This window comes from Pan paniscus, chromosome 11 (assembly GCF_029289425.2).
Source record: "Pan paniscus chromosome 11, NHGRI_mPanPan1-v2.0_pri, whole genome shotgun sequence".
Classification (NCBI taxonomy): Eukaryota; Metazoa; Chordata; class Mammalia; order Primates; family Hominidae; genus Pan; species Pan paniscus.
In genome coordinates this window covers 49,774,115-49,797,130 of record NC_073260.2, presented here as the reverse complement: position 1 = coordinate 49,797,130, position 23,016 = coordinate 49,774,115, and the positions used below count along the sequence as shown (strand labels likewise).

General features: G+C 51.0%; 1 protein-coding gene across 1 annotated transcript; it reads right to left on the bottom strand.

Moving 5' to 3' along the window:
- Nucleotides 1-1,374: 1,374 nt before the first annotated feature.
- On the bottom strand, nucleotides 1,375-10,243 carry LOC103783039 (putative uncharacterized protein UNQ6494/PRO21346). The gene is made up of 2 exons (XM_008952276.2): nucleotides 10,136-10,243; nucleotides 1,375-1,818 (listed from the first exon to the last, which is right to left on the bottom strand). The coding sequence occupies exons 1-2, from the start codon at nucleotides 10,241-10,243 to the stop codon at nucleotides 1,375-1,377; spliced, it is 552 nt and encodes a 183-aa protein (XP_008950524.2).
- Between the last annotated feature and the right edge of the window lie 12,773 nt (nucleotides 10,244-23,016).

Genomic DNA, 23,016 nt, shown 5'->3' with positions numbered 1-23,016 from the left:
GTGGTTTCTGTGGGTACTGTGGCTCTCCTGTGTGGGTTTCCTGCCCTGGGCTCTGTGTGTGGGCCTTGATGGGCACTGGGCTGTTCTTCTACCTTGTGGCACCTGGCCCTGTAGAGATGACAATTTCTGAAACAAGAGCATTTCCTCTGAATTCCAAGGAACTTTGCTCAAGGGCCAACTTTGCCTTATGCAGGCTGGAGCCTGAATGCTCGCTCTGCTACCAGCTGTGTGACCTTGTGAAAAGTCCTTAACTTCTCTGGGCCTTACTTTCTCATTGGGATAATATTACAAAAGGCTGCTTGAGAAATGGGATGCTTTCAGAGATAACATAGAATGAAAGCACCGGGCACAGTAAAATTCAACTGCTATTAGTTCCTTTCTCCCTTATTGAAGAAGGAAGGCAGATGAAAGCAGCTTTCAGGAATGGCAGCTTGGAGAAGAGGAGAGGGAGTGGGGGTCTAGAAGAGGAGAGGCAGTAGGGGCTATGATAATCCTCTGACATTGGCTGAGAGCCAGCAGTAAGAAAGAGAAACAAGCTGTCCTTCATGTACCCACTGGCTTCTTCCTTGCACCCTCGGGTGCCGAGCTGAGCTGCAGACACCCAGACCTGACAGCCCTTCCTCCAGAGCTGGCGGTCCAGGTGGGGAGTGACATTTGGCTGATTTCTGATTTTGAAACACAGAAACCAGGAGAGTTGAGTTAAACCAGGTTTACCAATGTGAGTGGCTTATTGGCTATAGGTGCCCCAGCCAGGTATGGAAGTCCAGAGCTGGAGGGTGTGTGAGCTCCCTGAATGCAGGGCCAGCCCTGGCAGGCGAGCACACAGCTAATGGTAATGGATGGCATAGGAATACGGAGCCAAAGTTTCTGGCAAGAAAACAATGAAAAATGCACTATCTCTGAATTTTTCTCTGGGACTCAGTTGAATTTTAGTGGTCATGACCAGAAATGAAATTCAACCAGTTGACTGATATTTTTAGAAATGCCTCAGCCTTTATCATCTCAACTCTGGGGAGTGAGTATCCCAGAAATCTTGGGAGTGTGGGTCACAGCACCTGAACGTTAGTCCTTTACACCTGTAACATCAGAATCATGGATTCCTGGGTTCCCCTTGCAGAGATTCTAGTTGGATTGGAGCCTGGGAATCTGTATAAAAATACCTCCCCAGATTTGGAACCACTACCATAGACAATTAAGCAAAGAATGAGGTAAGGCATTCTTTTCTCCAAAATGTAATTTTCTGGGGCCCTGCTAGAGATGTGTCACCTTTCTAGGCCTCTTCTCTGGTGGGAGCTCAGATCCTCCTGAGAAGGGCACGAACGAGAGAGACTCTGACCTTTCCCTCTGTCCTTTGCTCTAAAAACACAGCCCCGTTTAACCCGACAGAGGATGACTTTCTTCTCTGGAGTGCTCTGGGTCACGCTTGGGGACACATGAAGGATACGCCCTCCCTGTCAGGCTCCCATCGCACGTTGAACCTGGCTTGTGAACACAGCCCTCCGGGACACTACTAGGAACAAAGTGTTCCGGATGCTGCAGAAGCTCAGCTGCCACCTGGAAAACCTGTTTGGCCACTTTAGGTCCAGATGACGGGAGCCAGTCCGGCTCAGGAGAACAGAGCTGGCCCAGTAACACCTCGCTTCCTCCCTGCTGCAGAGACCTGGGAGGGCCCTGCCCAGCACAGCACACTGGAGTGGCCCTGCGGCAGCATCTGGGCTGCTGTACCCATGGTGCCTCCCAGCCCGAGGGGCTCCCGGCAGCTCTGGAGACTCCTGCTGTCACGTCACCTGGCCCCTCACCATCACCATCCTCATCTCTCTTGGGTGGGTATGTCTGCACCATTCCTAGCCTCATTTATTTATTTATTTATTTTTGAGACAGGGTCTTGCTCTGTCACCCAGGCTGGAGTGCAGTGGCACCATCTCGGCTTACTGCAACCTCTGCCTCCAGGGGCTCAAGTGATCCTTCCACCTCAGCCTCCTGAGTAGCTGGGACCACAGGTGCACACCACCATGAGCAGCTAATTGCATTTTTGGTAGAGATGGGGTTTCTCCATGTTGCCCATGGCTGGTCTCGAACACCTGAGCTCAAGTGATCTGCCTCCCTTAGCCTCCCAAAGTGCTGGGATTACAGGCGTGCACCACCGCACCTGGCCTCATTTAAAGACTGAAAAAACCAGATCCCAAGAAATTTGCTCACTATTGAGGATAGCTGTCAGCAGACACCAGATTTGGGCATCGAGTTAGCAAGCTCTGGCCGTGTGCTTGAGTACTAGCCCAAAAAACATCCCCAGAGTCATTTGTAGAATGAGTTCTTCTTACTTACCCTTATTAAAAGACTTAAATGTGCATCAATAGTTCCCACAAAAGCCTAGTGTTACTGTTTTAAATACTGAGTTCGTGAGCCAGTCAAAGATTGGGGCTTTCGCTGGTTCATTAGCTTGTTTCATGTTTGGAAGGAGACCCACGTTTATGTCTAGAATGTGATATTCTGTCTATGTGCTGATCTTAGTTTGGAAGTGGTTTGAATAAAGCCAGAAATGCCAGCATATTTAGTTATGAATCCTGGTTTGCAAAGGTGCTGACTTTGGTTGTCCACAAGATCATTGGCCCCATAGCTTTACCTAACCGTCTTACACAACTGTGGTCTTCTCTGTGGGACTTAGAGGAACATCTGAAGAGAGGAGCAAGAGTGGGTTGGTTGATTACCGACAGGGCAGGGGCACAGTATCCCATTTGCATACTCATATTCTGGAAGTCAAGGGGCCTCTAGAACAAAGATGTTCAGTACTAAGCAAAGTGGGCGAGAAATGAGGAAAAAAGGTGCAATGTGCAGGGAGCAGGGCTGGGGCCACTGGCGGGAGAGGAGGCTTTCTGCTTCAGAACCCGGTTATCCAAGTGCAACTCTTTAGAATCCAAAACACGTGGACGCAGGGTTGATGGGTAATTTACAGGTTTGGGCCAACATGTGAGGGACTCTCCAGTGCTTTTGAGCTGGCCTGGGGCCCACGCTGCTGGCTGTGGGAGGCTGGCATGTCAGAGGCAGAGCTAACCAGTTGCCTGCTTGGACCCCCAGGCACTCAGAACAGGGCTGACCTTTTTTTGTGCATGGCCTGGGTTTTGTGCTTCTGCACAGGTTTGGCCACACAGTCCAGGGGCTGACAAAGGGGACCCGGAGGGGCCACCAAAGACTCTATGCCTGTGCTGAGGATGGAGTTTAGGAATCATGGCTGGGCATGGACGGTGGCAAAGGGCTGGCCCCCACTTACCCTCACTGCAGGGCTGGGTTCTATTGCCTGCGTCAGCGCTCACCATGGGAGTGGGTCTCAAAGGGGCATGCTGGAAATTTGTGGGGGCATTTTTTGGTGGAAACAGTTACCATAGGGACTACTGGCTTTGTGGTCCAGGGCTGAGGACACTCAAGGTTCTGCAAAGCAGAGAAAGCCCCACACAGACAGACGGCACTGTGGCTAGTGTCGCTCCCTCGGCTTCTCATTTGGGTGGCAGATCTGTGTTTGGGGATCTGGTCTGGTCCCATGCCTGTGTTCTGTCAATACCACCCACTTCTCTCATGGCTGTGATAGACACTGGATTTCCCAACACTGCAGCTATGGCATAGACTAAGGGAGGATCCAGACTTTGCTTTGCTCCAAGCTTTGCCAAGCTTTGTTCCTAATTTCAGAAAACAGCCCTAGTGAATGCTGGAATTACCAAAGCAAGGTCCACTGTCTGGCGGAATCCTCAGAAATTTTACGTTAATTTTACCTGAATGCACGCATCTGAGGACTCGATTTTTCATCTAGGGTAGTTGTGCCTAAACATTTACTATCAGAATAGATGTTATTGTGTATTATATCTATGTCAGTTTTTTTTGTATTACCATTAAAGCATTACATATATGATCTATCTATTTATCTATCATCTATCTGTTATACCATCTATCTATCATCTATCTAATCTATCTATATCATCTTTATTTCTCTATCATCTATCTATCCATCTGTAACATCATCTATCTATCACTTATAGACACATTATATTAACCAGAAGTTTCATTTCAGGACAGTACAGCGAATGTTAAAATTATTCATGATCAAAGGGGCTGTTTGATTCTAGCATTCATATACAAGTTGCTGATGGAATGGCCCTAGAGCCCAGCCTCCCTCCACAGAGCCCCTGCCTTTGGAAAGATGGTCTGACTGAGGCTCGCCTTGCCCTTGTTGCTTTGCTCTGCAGGGGCTGGGCCGGATCCCCCAGAGCAGCGAGCCCTGGCTGTGTCTCTCCCCCTGTCAAACTTGCCTGGCGGTTTGTTGCTGAGTCTGTCCTGGCTGAGGCACCTGCTCCCTTCAGAGCATCACACCCAGCCAGTTCCCGGAGGTGGCTGAGTGTTTGCTTTCAGGACATTCAGTAGTACTGGGAAATGTGTGTTGACACAGGAGATAAGAAGGTCAGATGGGAAGAGAGGAAGGAGGGCTGCCACTGCCCAGCAGGCAGCCAGGAGGCCTGTGGATCCCAAGATTGGGATCGATTCCTCGGGTTCATCTCAATATTGTGGGAGGAAAACATAAAGGAGCCCAGAGCCACTTGTTGAGGGCTCTGGAAACTGTCCATATGAAATAGGCACCAACACTCATCTGTGAACTCTTTGAATATGACAAGGGTAAATTCCCAATTTCCCTTTTCCAGGTATAGAATGCTTAAATGCATTTTCCTGAAGCCCTTCTGCCTCCATCTACTAGGATGCCCTCCCACCTTCTCACAGAGGCTGCATGGCTGTCACCTTTCCATGTGGCAGCTGAGTTGGGTGTGGGGATCCCCGTTTGAGAGGCAAAGCTTTTGATGTGCACCAGGGAGCGGACTGATCTGAAGTAGTCGTTTGACTTTGGCAACTGCTTCAGTTTCCTCATGGCAGGTGTGCAATGGGTCATGTTTCTTTGTTGATTCTGAATTTAGCTTTGAGAAGAATTCTAGAAGAGGTGATCCAAAGCTATCTGGAATAAAATCCTGGAAAGAAGTGGACAGCTCTCCCCAGACAACATGATTTTGGTTGTGCAAGTTCTGGTGGTTTTGTGGGGAGACACCAGGCTTAGGGTCACACCATGTGCACATTCTCTATTATTCCGAGTTGGAAACCATGAGTGCATGCTGCAGCTGGTTGCTATGGAGTCCCGTGGACTGTTGTACTGAGAAAAACTTGGATAGGGAGGGTGCATGTGTGCACGTGTGCCTAAATGCAGTGTGTATGTGTGCCCACATGTGTATGTGTGTTGTGAGCATGTGTGTACAACTGTGTGTTTGTGTTGCATGGGTGTGCATGCCTGTGCATGTGCCTGGGGAGGGTCTTCAGAGGGGTAGGAAGAGGACAGACAGGCCCCTGGAAGCCCTTTGCAGCAGGCAGTGAGCAGGCAGGATTCACAGGACCTAGTCTGCCTCTGAGAGGCATTTGGAGGCCTCCCTCTGGGTCTTCTAGGAGCTTCGGTAAGCTGTGGACACATCTATTCCAGTTTGAGAGAGATGGGAGCAGATGAGACTTGATGTGTTCCTGTGTGTGTTTGCAACTCCTTGCATCATCTAGTGACAAGCAGACCCCGGCAATGGTGGCTGAGCAGTGGGGCCTCAGGGAGACCCCAGCCTTCCTTGAGGATGGTGTTGTGCCCACTTTCTGTGCCATGGACCTTCACCTGCACCCCTTTGGAGCCAAACGGCATTTGGGCCTGGGAATTTTTTGGATTATAGTGTGGATACCACATATCCTACACCACCCCTTGAGGTGTGGGGAGCAAATGGGTTAGTGTTTCGTAGCGAAACCAAATCAGGTAAATAAAGACTCACAGGCATTCAGGTCAAGCTTGGCCTCCAAATGAGTTATGGAACAATGGTCAGTTCTCAAAGTTTATTGGGTTTTGAGTGACTGCTTAGCAATTGCTGACCTGCAAAAGTCAACAAACTCAGTTGACTGAACAAACCCAGTTGACTGAACAAACCCAGTTGACTGAACAAACCCAGTTGACCCAAAAGTCAGGCCCCTTCTTGGCCATAGGGCTTGGCTCTGCTTGCAGATAGGCCCTGTGCCATCAAGCAGGGGCTGGGTAGGGGACCTAAAGGCCAGCACCAGAGGTGGATGCTACTGGAAAGAGACCTGGGGTGGGAGGGATCTGAGGATGAGCTGCTTGGCCCAGGTCCAGCCTCTGCTGAGGTGAATCATCCCTTGGATAGTCTGCAGCCCCCAGGAAGGTTGGGTGGGGGCAACAGCCAGGATGGCCAAGGGATTGATCAGAGACAAGTGGCTCTGGGCCGGGCGCAGTGGCTCACGCATGTAATCCCAGCACTTTGGGAGGCCGAGGTGGGTGGATCACAAGGTCAGGAGTTTGAGACCAGCCTGGCCAACATGGTGAAACCCCCGTCTCTACTAAAAAAATACAAAAATTAGCCAGGCATGGTGGCATGCGCCTGTAATCCCAGGTACTCAGAAGGCTGAGGCAGGAGAATTGCTTGAACCTGGGAGGAGGAGGTTGCAGTGAGCGAAGATCATGCCATTGCACTCCAGCCTGGGCGACAGAGCAAGACTCTGTCTCAAAAACAAAAAAAAAAAGGTGGCTCTGGTGTGGGCACCAAGTACGTAAGAGTTCATCTGGTTGGCCCAGTAAGTGCTCTGGGGTAAGAAAGGGGTGGCTCCTTTGTCCCTTGTCACACTGCCCTTTGCCCCAGTGGACCCAGCAGAGGCTGGACCTGGGCCAAGCAGCCCATGCTCAGGGTCAGGGGCAAAGGGGGAAGGCAAGAAGGGGAGCTTCCCTGCATAGCGCCCTGGCAGGTAAGGAGGCCACAGACGTGAGGGTTCTGTGAGTCCCGTCACTAGGAACACTGGCGCCAGCTGTCCTGCATCCTGAGTGTGTGGGACTGTGGGGATCCATCATCCCACCTACAGTCCTGAGGGGAGCCTCCAGGTTTAGGGCTGTTCAAGGCCTTCCTAAATCTCAGATTGGGTTTCCTATCTACCCGGAAGAAAGAGCGCTAGATTTAGCTTTAAATCAAATTAAACAGGAATAACAAAATGTGATGTGTTTAGCCTAAGATTTATACTCCTTATGTCCACCACCTTAGCCCTTCTGGAGAGACAGAGGCACCTAGGCTCAGACATGTGGAGGGTAGATGGTCAGAGGCAGGAGCCCCTGGCCAGAGTAGCCTCTAGAGATGCTCCTCATCATCCCTTCTGGGATTTGTTTTTTCCTAGTTGGAGATTAAAAAAAAAAAACAAACTTGAAAATAATTCTGAAATGAACTATACACACAAAAGAGTATCTGTAACTTACATATACATAGAAAATAGCAATAATAAACGAAGACACACCCAGATTAGCAGTTTGCACGTTACCCAGACCTCTAAATGGTCCCATAACATTCTTCTTCTTTTTCCCACTTTCATTGCAATAACCACTGGCCTGGATTATGTGTTAATCATTACCTTGTCTTGTTTAAAGTTTTACTGTAAATGTGTGAGTTGTCAAGCAATAGATAGCTAAATTTTATCTGTTTTTGAACATTCGTAAATAAAGTTATACAGTATAAATTTGGTGACTTGCTTTTTTTCTGCTCACGAGATGCATGCATGATGAGGCATATACCTGTTGGTCAATCATTTCACAGTGCTCCCTTGCAGGAATTATTCACCTGGTTTCGGGCTTTTGCTACTGCAAACAATGCCCATCTGACTATTCCCTTAAGGGCACAGGTCCCTAAGCGTGATGGCTGTGATTCAAATTCTGCCTCCCAGCACCTGCCTGTTGGCCTTCTAGGGTCCAGGATCATCCTTTTTAAAATGAAGATAATAATACTACATGCACCAGCAGGCTCTAAGGAGGACTAAGAGAGTGAATTCAGGTAAAGCATTTAACATGGTACCTCACACAGGATCAGTTTAAAGGTTAGATATAATGATAGTAATGGTGGTAGTCATTATAGTGGTGATGGTGGTGGTGGTGATGATGGTGGAGACGGTGGTGGTGGTTGTGGCGGAGATAGTGGTAATGATGGTGATGATGGTGGTAATGATGGTGATGGTGGTGGTGATGGAGATGGTTGTGATGATGATGATGGTGGTGATGCTGGTGGTGGTGGTGGTGATGGAGATGGTGGTGATGACAGTGATGGTGGTGATGATGGTGGTGGTGGTGGTGGTGATGGAGATGGTGGTGATGATGGTGATGGTGGTGATGATGGTGGTGGTGGTGGTGGTGATGGAGATGGTGGTGATGATGGTGATGGTGGTGATGATGGTGGTGGTGGTGATGATGGAGATGGTGGTGATGATGGTGATGGTGGTGGTGATGGTGGTGGTGGTGGTGATGGAGATGGTGATGATGGTGATGGTGGTGATGGTGGTGGTGGTGGTGATGGAGATGGTGGTGATGATGGTGGTGGTGGTGGTGGTGATGGAGATGGTGGTGATGATGGTGGTGGTGGTGGTGGTGATGGAGATGGTGGTGATGATGGTGGTGGTGGTGGTGATGGAGATGGTGGTGATGATGGTGATGGTGGTGATGATGGTGGTGGTGGTGGTGATGGAGATGATGGTGATGATGGTGATGGTGGTGGTGATGGTGGTGGTGGCGGTGATGGAGATGGTGGTGATGATGGTGATGGTGGTGATGGTGGTGGTGGTGGTGGTGATGGAGATGGTGGTGATGATGGTGGTGGTGGTGGTGATGGAGATGGTGGTGATGGAGATGGTGGTGATGATGGTGATGGTGGTGATGATGGTGGTGGTGGTGGTGATGGAGATGATGGTGATGATGGTGATGGTGGTGGTGATGGTGGTGGTGGCGGTGATGGAGATGGTGGTGATGATGGTGATGGTGGTGATGGTGGTGGTGGTGGTGGTGATGGAGATGGTGGTGATGATGGTGGTGGTGGTGGTGATGGAGATGGTGGTGATGATGGTGATGGTGGTGATGATGGTGGTAGTGGTGGTGGTGATGGAGATGGTGGTGATGATGGTGATGGTGGTGGTGATGGTGGTGGTGGTGGTGGCGGTGATGGAGATGGTGGTGATGATGGTGATGGTGGTGCTGATGGTGGTGGTGGTGGTGATGGAGATGGTGGTGATGATGGTGATGGTGGTGGTGATGGTGGTTATGGTGGTGATGGTGGTGGTGATGGAGATGGTGGTGGTGGTGATGTTGATGACAACTCCTTGGGTACTTATTTGGAAACAGAGTCTTTGCAGACACGGTCAAGTTAAAATGAGATCATGAGGGTGCACCCTAATCCTAAATGACTGGTTCAGGTGTCCTTATAAAAAAGACAATTTTGAGACACAGGCACACAGGAAGAATTTCATTCGAACATGCAGGCAGAGATCTATAAGCTAAGGGACACTAATGATGGCCAGCAAACCACCAGACGCTTAGAAAGAGGCCTGGGTCTCAGCCTCAGAAACCAGCCCTGCCGATGCCTTGATCTCAGACTTCTGGCTTCCGGAATAAATATCCCCTGTATAAGCCACTCAGTCTGTGAAAGTTTGTTATGGCAGCCCTAGCAAATGGACACAAAAGCACAGAAAGAGAATTCCTCTCAAATGGAAATGTTCCTACCATTGTCAAGAGATTGATTTTTAAAAATATCATTTTATGTGGGCCTGGGTGCGGTGGCTCACACCTGTAATCCCAGAACTTAAGGAGGCCAAGGCGGGCAGATCACAAGGTCAGGAGATCGAGACCATCCTGGCCAACATGGTGAAACCCCATCTCTACTAAAATACAAAAAAATTAGCTGGGTGTGGTGGTGCGCACCTGTAGTCCCAGCTACTTGGGAAGCTGAGGCAGGGGAATTGCCTGAACTCGCGAGGTGGAGCTTGCAGTGAGCCGAGATGGCACCACTGCACTCCAGCCTGGTGACAGAGCAAGACTCTGTCTCAAAAAAGTATATATTTTATGTGCTATTACATTTTTCTTAAAAGATTTATACTACTTTGACACTCAGTGTTACAAAAGGGAAATCCAGAAGAAAACACTTTAGGTAGAATTTGATGATGGCCAGTGTGGGCAGAGTCCATATAATTCTGTCTGCGGCACGCAGTGGCTCTTGAAGACGCCATAATACAGATGCTGCACAAAGGCCACTACTTCCTGTTGCTTTACTGTAGGAATTAAGACCTTGAAGGAACTGCTGCTGCCAGCAAGAGAGGCTGTTGCAAGAAAGAAAGGCTGCTGCAAGAAATGCAAGAAAGGCTGCTGCCAGCATTGCATTTCTGTCAAGAAGCTGCCCCGCAAAATTTATGGATGTATCGCTGTATGCACCTAATAGCAAGCTCTACTGGATGAATGGCTTATAAAGATCTCCCCTGAATAAAATTGTGGTTTTTAACTTTAGAAGAACAATGTCAATTCTCTGTGCATCCTTTATGGGAGCCTCAGTATGTGTTCAGCACTGGTATTTATTCTATATGACTGCTTGTTAAGCAACAGGCTGAATTAAAATGGGAAAGCTCACCGAGGAGTTTTCTTGAAATACTGCTTTTCTAGCAAGGAGAACATAGAAGATGGTGAGGCAGCCGCAGCTGGAGTGCTGACTGCCCAGAAGCAGAGGGGCAAAATGCACTCCAGTGTGGATTTTGGTCATTGAGGCCTTGCTGAGAGCATGCCCCAGGCTGGGTTCACTTTTGCCTGAAGGGGCTGCAGCAGAATGAAAACTCAACTGTGCAAAACAAAACACTCAAATTTTAAAAAGCCCAAGATTCTGCTGGGATCATCTGGCAGCAGGGGCAGCAGGAAAGACGTAATAGAGATTTCAAAGCAGGCTGAGGAGGAGGACAGGGCATTCCAGCCTCTGTGGTTCAGCAATCTCACCACTCCACAACCGACGGTGGCTTTCCAGGTATGCAGATGTGAAGGGTGCCCTTCCATGGAGGGTGATCGAGGTCTGCTAATGCCATTGCTCTGTGGGTGTCATAGTGAGTGCAAGTGCCTTGGCCAGTGTGCACATCCCAAGTGTGATTAACTGAATGTTCCTGTCCCCAGTATGTACATACTCCTGGTTCCTCCAGTGTGAACAGCCCCACAGTGTGCACATTCCCTTAGTGTGCACATGCCTCCAGTGTAAACATCCCTCCAGTGTGCACATCCCCATAGTGAGCACATTCCCCCTGGTGTATACATCCCCCCAGTGTGAACATCCCCCCAGTGTACACATTCCCCCAGTGTACACATCCCCCCGGTGTGCACATCCCCCCAGTGTGTACATCCCCGCAGTGTACACATTCCCCCAGTGTGTACACATCCCCCCAGTGCACACATCCCCCCAGTGCACACATCCCCTCAGTGCACATCCCCCCAGTGCACACATCCCCCCAGTGTGCACATCCCCCCAGTGCACACATCCCCCCAGTGTGCACATCCCCCCAGTGCGCACATCCCCCCAGTGTGCACATCCCCCCAGTGTGCACATCCCCCCAGTATACACATCCCCCCAGTGTACACATCCCCTCAGTGCACATCCCCCCAGTGCACACATCCCCCCAGTGTGCACATCCCCCCAGTGTGCACATCCCCCAGTGTGCACATTCCCCCAGTGTGCACATCCCCCCAGTGTGCACATCCCCCCAGTGTACACATCCCCCCAGTGTGCACATCCCCCCAGTGTGCACATCCCCCCAGTGTACACATCCCCCCAGTGTGTACACCCCCCCAGTATACACATCCCCCCAGTGTGCACATCCCCCCAGTGTGTACATCCCCCCAGTGTGCACATCCCCCCAGTGTGTACATCCCCCCAGTGCACACATCCCCCCAGTGTATACATCTACCCAGTGTGCACATCCCCTCTGTGTGCACACCTTCCTAGTGTGCACATCCCTCCAGTGTGCATGACCCCCAGTATGCACACCCCAAGTGTACAGATGCCCCCAGGATACACGTTCCCTCAGTGTGCACACCCTGCAGTGTACACATTCTCTTAGTATACACATTCTTCCAGTGTGCATGTCCCTCTAGTATGCATGCCCCCAAGTGTACACATGCCTCCAGTGTACACATTAGCCCAGTGTTCATGCCCCCAGTGTGCACATCTCCTAGTGCACATCCCCTAGTATGCACATCTCCTCAATGTACACAGGCCTAGAGTGCATGCCTAGTGTACACATGCCTAGTGTGCATATCCTCCTAGTGTGCCCTTTCTTAGCATTTACACCCCAGTGTGTACATCCAGTACACATGGTGCGCACAGCCCCCCGTGAGCAATCCTTTCCCCAGTGTGCAATCCTTCCCCCAGTGTTCACATGCTCCAGTGTCCACAGCCCCTGGCCAGCCTTGTCCAAGGCATCTCTGCAGGCTCAGCCTATGTAGGCACATGAGGACAATGCAGCAGAGTCAGAAGCTGCCTGTGCTGAGATGATGATAAGGACACGATGCGGAGCACATGGCCCCCGCTCTCAAGCACCTTCTAGTCCCTGGGGTCAGAGTGCTTAGACTGGGGAAGGCTGCTGGACAGGGCTGAGGGGGTCTTAGCTGAGTGAAGATGCTCCATCAGTGAGGGCTCCTGTGGGGATCGAGAAGGCAGCGCTCCCCTCACTCTGGGTCAGCTGATCTGGTGAGTTCATTGCACAGGGCTTCAGGGACAGGGCAGTGTTGCTCATGCTGCTGATGGGAGGAGTCCTGGGCTTGCAGCGCCTGCCTTCCCCGCCCAGCAGGCAGCTCGGAGTTCTGCCCAGCAACCAGGCCCCCTCCATCTGCCGTCTGGGATAATGAGCTGACCCTGAGGCTGCTGGCACAAGCCCACTTTGTGTCTTCTATTCACTGGGATTACCTTTCAGCTTCCCATTGTTCTTTGCTAATGGCCTTAAAACATGCCTGCCTGTTACCTTCCCTAGCCCTGCTGGCTGCTGGAGGAAAGCCTCATCTCCTCCAACTTGAAAGGCCTCCTCCACTCCATCCTGGCCTGGGCGGGTGGTAGGAATGCCAGCCTGGGCACAGGGATGTAAGCCGGCCACCCAGCCTTCAGCTGCAGCCATTAGCCAGGCCTCAAGTGTCACAATATTTTATGGGACGCCTCTCCCCGCCCTTGGTGAACTGGCCGGGTTGCCACATGGCCCAGCTTCTGTGCTTTCCAAGCCCTGCCTCCACTGAGAGCGTGGCTGTCCCCGTGTCTGGACAGATGGCTGAGGTGGGCTGGAGACTGCTGGCCTCTGGCCCTGGCAGGAGCTCATTCACTGTGATTATCCAGTCGTCACCCTGCAAGGGCAGAGGGGACAGGGCAGCAGTGGCTGCATTGACTTTTAACCCTTTCCAGAGTGAAGGGCTGGATCCTTGGGGGAAAGAATTCATCCAAATTGGATGAGCCCTTCACACTCGGCCTCATTATTATCCACGTGTGCAGCAAAAAAGGGGAGCCAAATGTCTCCGGTTATTTACACTGCATCTGGCAAAAAGATAATTCGCTTCTTTTGGAGGCGTTTGAAAGCTCAACCGTAGTGGGCTTTCACCTAATGCAACCATCAGCATTAAGATGAAGCAGCATATGACAGCGTTATTAAAACAAGGCCACTCATTTCCTTTTTGCTTAGCTTTAGAGATGATGAAAACATACAGTGATTCCTTGTTTGAAAAGGAAATGTCAAAGAACAGATGCTATCAGGGTCTGATTTATAAAAGTGTGGGCTTTTATAAAGTGTCCAGGTTTCCTGGGCAGCATCTTTAGGGGACTACTGGACACAGCTCAGGGGGCTGACCCCCTGGCCACTGCCAAGCTACAACCTTCTCAAGGCCCTGAGTCACAGAAGACAGTCTGCGGGTGGCAGTGTCTGTCGCCCGTGTGTGCACATGTGTGCCTGCTCCTGTACAGGGCCCCGGCACGCGTCTCAGACGGGCTGCCGGCTTTGTTGTTGGAGGCGCAGGCTTCTCCAGATTGGCTGGTCTTCAAAGCAATGACATGCCGTGTCAGATCTGCCATAGTCCAGGCACGTGGCAGGCGTCCAGCATGCAAATGAGTCGGACGCTTTGCACTGGCCTGGAGCGCCCTAGACAGCCGCCCCACACCCCTGGGAGGCCCAGCAGGTGCCCGTGAGGCAGGTGTGCAGCTCGCCATATGCTCTGCTGAGCGTCGGGTTTCTGCCAGCATCTTTCAATGACCTACCAGGTGAGATAAAGTGAGTGGAAAGGGGCCCGTGCCAACCTGTGGCTGCACAGGCCACTTCTGGGTAGGGACAGCCCTGAAACCTGGGCAGGGCAGGCAGAGGAGGGACAAATGTCAGGGTGGATAATTGCTTTAAAAATCCCCTGCATTTTAGAAACAGGGAAGGTTTATGGCTAAATTAGATATATACCTTCCAAATGCACTGTCTGTCTCTGCAGAGCCCAGATTTGGAGCTGGAAGCCTAAGAAAGGGCCCCAACTTTTCTCCCCGTCATGGCCACCTGGGGAGCCTTAAAAATCCCCATGCTCAGGCTGCTATCAGAGCACTTAAATCAGACACTCTGGAAGTAGAACCCAGGCATCTGAATTTTTTGTTTCTCATGTGATTCAAAGTGTGAAAACCCATCATTTAGAGCTGTGCTGTCTAATGCAATAGCCACTAGCCAGATGTGGCTATCTTAATTTAAATGTATTAGCATTTTTAAAAGTTAGTCTGTTACATGTGCAAGCTGCATTTCAAGTGCTCAGTGGTTGTGCTGAACAGTGCAGACCCTGTTCCGAGAACCTTCTCATTATTGCAGAAAGTTCCATGGAGCAGTGTGCTGTGGAGGGTCCCTTCAGCCCCTTGTCCTCCTCCCTGAGAAGGTGACCTGCCTTGCTCCGGGGCACACTGGCAGTGCAGGGCAGTACTGTGCTATTCTATTCTCATGCCCTAATGCCTTAGGCTGCTGGGGGCACAGGTGTGCCCAGAGAAAGGCTCCAGAAAATCAAGCTACCACGTGCTTTTCAGCAAAGACTTAGCATGCAAAAATGAGGTGTCCCCCAAACACCTTCATGGAGACCCCTCCCGGGTGCCAGGCCAACTTTGGTTGACTTCGGTAATGTGTATTTCCATGACATCCTCTTGTCCCCTGGTCATGCATGCCGGAGTCCCAAAAAGCATGGATGTTCCTAAACAGCCCCTGCAGCCCTGCCTTCATGAATGTCAGCGTGGGGGGCTCCGGCAGGCCCACGTGGGCATGTGCCGGTGAGTGTGAAGCCTCTGTCTGCCTGTCTGGGTCCCCTGTAATTCATCAGATGCATGTTTGTAACAAAAGGATCATGCCACACGCCAGGGATCTTTGAAACTGAAAGTTTGGTTCTTAAACGAGCCCAACTGCAAACCAAATGGTGTGTGGAGTGCTGAACGGGTGGGGACAAAAATCGTGGTGGGGGAGGTGGCTTTTCTAGCAGGGCAGCATTTCACAGCACGTGCTGCCAACTGTTGCAAAAAGAAAAAAAAATCCTAAGAAGAAGAAAGAGAGAGGGAAATGTACATATTCCTGCAGCCCTGCAAGTGCCCTTTCTTCTTCATTGTTCTCTGGAGCAGGCAGCAGGCCCGGCCAACAGCTGTGCATTGCGTGTATCACTAACAGCTGCTTTTTCCTGGGGTGAAATTAAAAGATTAGGGGATATGGGCACGTGCTGGCCTCAGGAGCCCAAACAATGCTTGATTTAGGGTGAAACTTGTCTGGGGAGACTGACAAAGGAGGAGGCTCCGAGTTGGCCAGGGGTCAAAGAGGGGAGCTGGCTTTGACAGAGACAAAAGGAGGGAGGGGGTGGGAGGCAGAGGGCTAGGGGAGCCAGGCCAAGTGAAAAGAGGCCTCGCAGCAGCTGCTCCTGCCCCAGAAATTTGAGACGGGTCTTTTCACAAACACAAATGCCTGAGAAGAATAGGGGGCCACGCTTAGCTGAAATGGCTCGTTTGCAAATGAAAAGGAGATTGGGAGCCCTTACATTTTCCAAGTTTTCACCTAAGAGGATGGAAAATGATTAGTGTAGGCAAGAAGTGTGCAGAGGAGCAGATGGGCCAGCCACCCTGGAGCTGCACTCTGTGTTTACATAACAATCATGCCCACTGCCGGGGTGCAGAAGCCCAGGCCCCCTAAATGTCCAGCAAGGACACTGGCACCCCGGAATTCGATCAGTGCAGTTCCAGCTGGGACTCCACAGGACGTCTTTGCTACAGCGTGTGTGGATATTAATTTATGTGCTGGGTAAATTAAATACACTTATAGCCATGAAGCAGCAAGGTGATTGCAGCAGGAGGCAGGCTGGCAGACAGCACGCCAGTGTGGTTGTTGTCCCTTGGCAGGATGCCTGACTTCCCAGACTTGCTGTTTCTTCTTGGCCCCTGCTGAGAACATTGGAGGAGAACCCCTGGCCTGCACTTCACCGTGTGTGACGAAAAGGGTTTTAACCATGAGCAAACACAGGGTTGGAAGCCAGTCCCCCAAATCAGGCAGCACAGAAGGAGGATAGCAATAGCCATCTTAGCAGGAAAAGCACCTGCCACACCTCAGGAGCTTCCCATGTGCCTGGTGGGGTCCCACAGCAGCTTCGTGGGTTTGCAAGGGTGCCCAGAGGGCAGCGAGGCCTCGATTCTAGAAATATTCCTGACAAAAATGCACGACTTGAGATAATCTTGAGAAAACATCTGACAAACCTACATGACCTCTGCTCTGAGTTGGATGCCAGGGTCCTGGAAGACAGAAATTTTGGAGATAGAGAGGCAGGCCAGCTGCGAGCAGCACACACTTGGGATGCTCTTCTGTGGTAAAAGGCATTGTCAAAACAACCGGCAAAATCGGAATCAGTTCTACAGATTAGACAATACAATTGCATCCATGTTCATTTCCAGGGTTTTAGGACTGTACCGTGGTTACATAATAGAACATCTCTGATTTTTTTTTAGAAAATAAACAGTAAATATTCAGAAGTAAAGAAGCATCATGCCTACAACTGACTCCCATATGGTTCAGAAAAAAATTACAACTCTCTCTCCTCTCTCTCTCTCCATATATCTACATTAAGGGGTGGCGGAGGAAGAGAGAAGGCAAAAATGGTACAACGTCAACATTTGGGAAATCCGGGTGAAGATTATGGCCATTCTTTGTACTGTTCTTGCAACCTTTTTTCTAAGTCTGAAATTATGTCAAAATACAAATGTTAAAAGGGCTAAATGGGGCAGTGGAGGTGTAGACCATCTGTGTGGTCATCCTGGTTCCCCTCCCAGGTAGAGACACATCTGGAAGTCGTTAGTTCCGGGGCATTTTGGCACCTCGCTCAGCAATCCCCTGGGCCCAGAGCAGCCCTGGCCCAGGCCTGGGATTCTTATCAGCTCCTAGTACATCTGTGATTGACAATGCCTGCCACCTGGGATTATGTTGTCCAGTGTTGAGTGTGTGGAGGAGGAGACAGGGCTGCTGTTTTGGGCACGAACACTCTCCTGGGCCAGCCTGAAGGATAGAGTGTCCTCCCAAAGTTGACTCAGTTGGAGAGGTCTGAGTCTCTGCTCTGGCTGTGGGAGGCTGTCGAGTCACCAGGTGGGAAGGATTCCCCGGGGCCAAGAGGACAAGTCTACAGCTGACCTGGTTGTAGTGGCAGAAGAACAAGGGGCTCAGCCAGCAAACAGGAGAAAGGAGGCCCACTCCCAGAGATGTCCCCGGGCACTGTGGTGGTGGCCACCTCTAACATGCTGGTTTTTTTTTTTTACGATGAGCTGCTCTTTTCATACACTGAGTGATAACTGGATCATTGCATTAAATTGACTGCTTCTCCTGCTAGGTATTAGCTGATATTTTTTTCTTTTGGCCCTCCCTCTTGCCTACACATCTGTATCACCTGGAGAGGTTATTAAGAGTTGCCCAGGCCTCATCCATCCCCAAATAGCTGTATCAGAATCCCTGGGGATGGGAAAAAGGTGGAAGCTGGGTTTTATTGTGCTGTAAAAAGTCATGATAGGGATTTTGAGTGTGTTTTCAGCATCGCGAAGGGCTGCCTGGTAGGTTGGACTCAAGGACCTAGCTGTGTTCTCAAGAAGAGTGTGGGCTGGGCACTGTGGCTCACATCTGTAATCCCAGCACTTTGGGAGGCTGAGGTGGGCAAATCACGAGGTCAGGAGATTGAGATCATCCTGGCCAACATGGTGCAACCCCATCTCTACTAAAATATAAAAAATTACCCGGGCGTGGTGGTGCGCGTCTGTAGTCTCAGCTACTCAGGGGGCTGAGGCAGGGGAATTGCTTGAACTCAGCAGGTGGAGATTGTAGTGAGCCGAGATCGCACCACTGCACTTCAGCCCAGCAACAGAGTGAGACTTTGTCTCAAAAAAAAAAAAAAAAAAAGAGTATGGATACAGGTACCTGCACATGCACCTTGCTGCCAGAGAGGTCCTGGGGGCCAGAGTCAGGAATGGGGACATGCTGACCCGTGGCTTCAGGAGACAATGCTCCCACCTCGGCTGTCGAGAGGCTGGTGTTATTTCAAGGTCTCTATTCCAACCCTGGTGGCTGGCCAGGGCCAAGGAATGCATAGAGACCACGGAGCTCGCATTGCAAGCAGCAAAGGGTGAAAGCACACACACAAGACGTCGATCGCAGGAAGGTGAGTGTCTTCTTAGATCATGATGGTGCAAAACCTAGAGATGTCCAACAACTCCTGTGAACACTCATCAGGGCCCCATGGGTAGGGCTGGCATAGATCAAGAGCCACAGGAATGCTTCATGGACCTGTGCTCTCAATTGAAAGGGCTGGCCACAGTTATTTCAGCAGTCAAGTTTCAATCACTTCCTTTCAGGACTTCTGGGGTATACGTGTGCCATCTTTGCTTTCTGTTCAGAATGTGCATGATGCATAAAAACCTACCACTTGCTGTATGTGTTTTTACACAATGTCAGATGCAGCAGGGCTGTTTCCAAAGCATAGACTGGAACTCAGGAGACTTGAGATGTCCTGCCAATTACTCGGCTAATGTTAGTGGCAACAAGTGCATGCTCCAGCTTTCTGGGGACTGCAGGGTCACCCAGGTGTGTCTGGAGGGGCTGTAAGGACACTGCCTTGGAGTCATTTATTTAGAAAGGAACATATCTGAAGGCATCTGCATAAGCTCTGTGCCTCCTCTAGGGGAACTGGTCTGTCTCTGGTTCCAGAATTCATGGAAATGCACTCTGTCTGCAGGAAGATGAAGAGGCATGGCTGTTGAGAAGAGCATCGAATAACAATTGAGGTCCCTTGACTCAGCCTTGGACCCAAACAATGAAAGGGGCTTGCTGGATGGGTTCCCAACTGCTCTTCATGCAAAGAAGCTTAATTATATATATGATATATTGTACCATATATATATGATATGATATACGACGTGAGTATATGCATATGTATTGTATGATACATATGATATCTATGATATGATTAAATTTATATATATATATATATGAAGAGGCAGGTGGAGAACAGAAACCCCGAGAAGACTGCCTGCCTGGTCACATGTGCCCCCAGCAGCCCACTGGCTCCAGTGTAAGCTCCAGAAGGCAACATTGGAACTCGGCCTTCCAAGGGCCAGTGGAGCCGAATGTCAAGTACAGGAGATGTGGGAAAAAGTCGTTGGAGCTGTTTGCTACCAAAGTGAAAAAAAGTTAAGAAAAGTTATGAACCAGGAGAAAATTATTTGGCTGCTCTTTGATAATGTCATTTCAATTTCTCTGAAGGCTTTTGGTGTCATAGAATACATGGCATTGAAGTTTTTCTGGGTTCGATGGCCAGCCCTGGTCTCTCTGGAATTCCTTTCTTGCTGAAATACTGCTTGAACTGCTGGGAGGAGTTATGTGCCCAGTGTGAAGAGTCAGCCTTAAAAAAGAGGGAAAGCCTGTCATTTGCGACAACTTGGATGAACCTAGAAGACATTATGTTAAGTGAAATAACCAGGCACACAAAGGCAAATGCTGCGTGATCTCACTTGTAGGTAGAGTGGAGAAGTGGGACTTGCAGAAGTAGGGTAGAATGATGGTTCCCAGGTGCTGGGGGCCAGGAGAACAGGGAGATACTGGTCAAAGGATATAACACTGTGCTTAGACAGGAGGAATTAAGTGCAAGAGATCCATTGTATATCATGGTGACTCAAGCTCATAACAATGTATTGCATACTTGAAAATTGCTAGGAGTAGTTTCAAGTGTCTCACCACAAACAAAACAATTATGTGAGGTGATGGATATGTTAAATAGCTTGATTTAGCCATTCCACAATGTATCCACATATCAAAGCTATACATCACGTTGTAAGCTATAAATAGATACAATTTTTACTTGTCAATTTAAATAAATAAATAAATTTTTAAAAGAGAAAAGATGGCTGGGCACAGTGGCTCCCACCTGCAATTTCAGAACTTTGGGAGGCCAAGCCGGGAGGATGGCTGGAACCCAGGAGCTCAAGACCAGCCTGGGCAACATAGTGAGACCTGCTCTCTATTTTAAAAAATAATAATGATAATAAAATAATTTTTAAGAAGAAAAGAATGGGAAGAGCTAATGCAGACAAAGTCTTTCCCCAGTCAGCTCTCCACCACGCCTCCACGGAGGGGTGGCTTTGGTGAGAAGCAGGTTTCAGGGTAGCAAGCAGCAGTCAGTGACCGTCCTGGTCGCTTGGCACTGGCATCTGCCTCGTGGGCTGGGGGAAGGCAGCCGGGGGTCAGGGGCTTTTGCGGATCACAGGGCACCAGGGGCCTCCGGCACAAAGGCCCAGCTGCTGGGGATAACACGGCCGGCCGGAGGCTTGTTTGTGATGCTGTGGTTTCTGGCGTCTTGGGAGGCAGGTGAGAAAGGCTGACCCGAGGCTTGTTCACCCCCAACCATCATAGGGTGCCCCAGCCATAGGGGGGCCCCCTGACAGAGTAGCTGCTTCCAGTCCAGATGTGGCCCGAGGACGTGTGCAGCGACCTGCCCTCTCAGCAACAGCTTCTTCGCAGTAAAAGGGTCGCTCCGTAGGTGGCTTCCCCCATTTCATTCTCTATCTGAATCCAAACTTTCTCTCTGTCCCACGATATTTGTGCCGCCTGAAAGCTTGGTTGCGTGCTGTCTCATTTTGTGCTAGCAACCCTGGAGTGAGTCCGCATACTCAATGTAAAAATAAAAAGCACAACTGATAAAAGACAGAATTCAGAAGTGGCACACTGTCCTGCAAAGTCAGTGAGCAGGGTGGCCCAAAGCAGGGAGGGTTACCTGAAATTACATGCCCTCTCTGAGCTTCAGTGTCCTCATCTGTGAGCAGGAATAGCCTCACCACCATGTGTGAGCACCTTCAGGGTGCCTGGAACCATGCATGGCTCCTCATGGCTGCACATGCTTGTCTGCTGAGTATAAGAAAAAGATCTGAAAGAAATCATTGCTGTTCAGAACAATCTTCACTCAGCACATGGCAACAGGCCGGGGATATGCTCATGTCCATACATGTGTCCATGCACATGATCTGTGCTCAGGAAACTGGGGAAAGAAACTGAAAGTAAGCTAAAAAAAAAAAAAAAAAAAAATAGCATGTTCTCAGGGCACACTATCACACACACCCGAACTCAGCTGACTCCTGTGTGGCTTGCTTGTGGCCCAAATCACCTGTTTTCCTCCTACTTCCAACCTTCCCGAGGTTGGAAGGTGCTAGTGAGAGGTGACACAGTGCTAGCAGTGCTAGCAGCCCTCGCTCACTCTTGGCGCCTCCTCGGCCTCCGCGCCCACTCTGGCCGCGCTTGAGGAGCCCTTCAGCCTGCCACTGCACTGTGGGAGCCCTTCTCTGGGCTGGCCGAGGCCGCAGCCGGCTCCCTCCGCTTGCGGTGAGGTGTGGAGGGAGAGGCATGGGCGGGAACCAGGGCTTTGCACAGCGCTCGCGGGCCTGCTAGATTCCGGGTGGGCATGGGCTTGGCAGCCCCACACTCAGAGTGGCTGGCCCTGTCGGCTCCGGGCAGTGAGGGGCTTAGCACCCCGGCCAGCAGCTGTGGAGGGTGCCCTGGGTCCCCCAGCAGTGCTGGCCCACCTGTGCTGCGCTCAATTTCTCACCAGGCCTTAGCTGCCTCCTGCAGGGCAGGGCTCGGGACCTGCAGCCCGATATGCCTGAGTCTTCCCCCCCGCGGCCGCCCCCGCCCCCCTGGCCCCCCTCGCCCCCCCCGCCCCCCCGGGCCCCACCCTGCTGCCGCCGCGGCCCCCGCAGCCGCCGCCCCCCCTTGCCACCACGCCGCCGCCGCCCCCCCATGCCGCTGCCCCCGCTCCACCGCCGCCGCCCCCCGCCACCGCCCCCCGCCACCGCCCCCCTCCCCCAGCATGGGCTCCTGGGCTGCCTGAGCCTCCCCAACGAGCACCACCCCCTGCTCCACAGCGCCCAGTCCCATCAACCACCCAAGGGCTGAGGGCTGCGGGTGCACCGCAAGGGACTGGCAGGCAGCTCCACCTGCGGCCCCCCTGCCAGACCCACTGGGTGAAGCCAGCTGGGCTCCCGAGTCTGGTAGGGACTTGGAGAACCTTTATGTCTAGCTCAGGGATTGTAAACGCACCAATCAGCACCCTGTCAAAAAGGAACAATCCGCTCTCTGTAAAACAGACCAATTGGCTCTCTGTAAAATGGACCAATCAGCAGGATGTGGGTGGGGCCAGATAAGAGAAGAAAAGCAGGCTGCTGGCGCCAGAAAAGAGAATAAAAGTGGCAACCCGCTCCGGTCAACTTCCATACTGTGGAAGCTTTGTTTTTTCGCGTTTTGCGGTAGATATTTCTACTACTCACTCTTTGGGTCCACGCTGCCTTTATGAGCTGTAACACTCACCGCAGAGGTCTGCAGCTTCACTCCTGAAGCCAGCGAGACCAGGAACCCACCGGGAGGAACAAACAACTCCAGACGCGCCGCCTTAAGAGCTGTAACACTCAGGGCGAAGGTCTGCAGCTTTACTCTGGAGCCAGCGAGACCACGAACCCACCAGAAGGAAGAAACTCCGAACGCATCTGGACATCAGAAGGAACAAACTCCGGACACGCCGCCTTTAAGAACTGTAACACTCACGGCGAGGGTCCGCCGCTTCTTTCTTGAAGTCAGTGAGACCAAGAA

Bases quoted from the DNA above. Each gene is read 5' to 3' on its own strand.
- LOC103783039 (XM_008952276.2), bottom strand. From the start codon at position 10,243: ATGCAATGCTGGCAGCAGCCTTTCTTGCATTTCTTGCAGCAGCCTTTC. The intron at 1,819-10,135 runs GTAAAGCAACAG...TACCCACCCAAG, and splicing joins TCAAGGTCTTAATTCCTACA to AGAGATGAGGATGGTGATGG.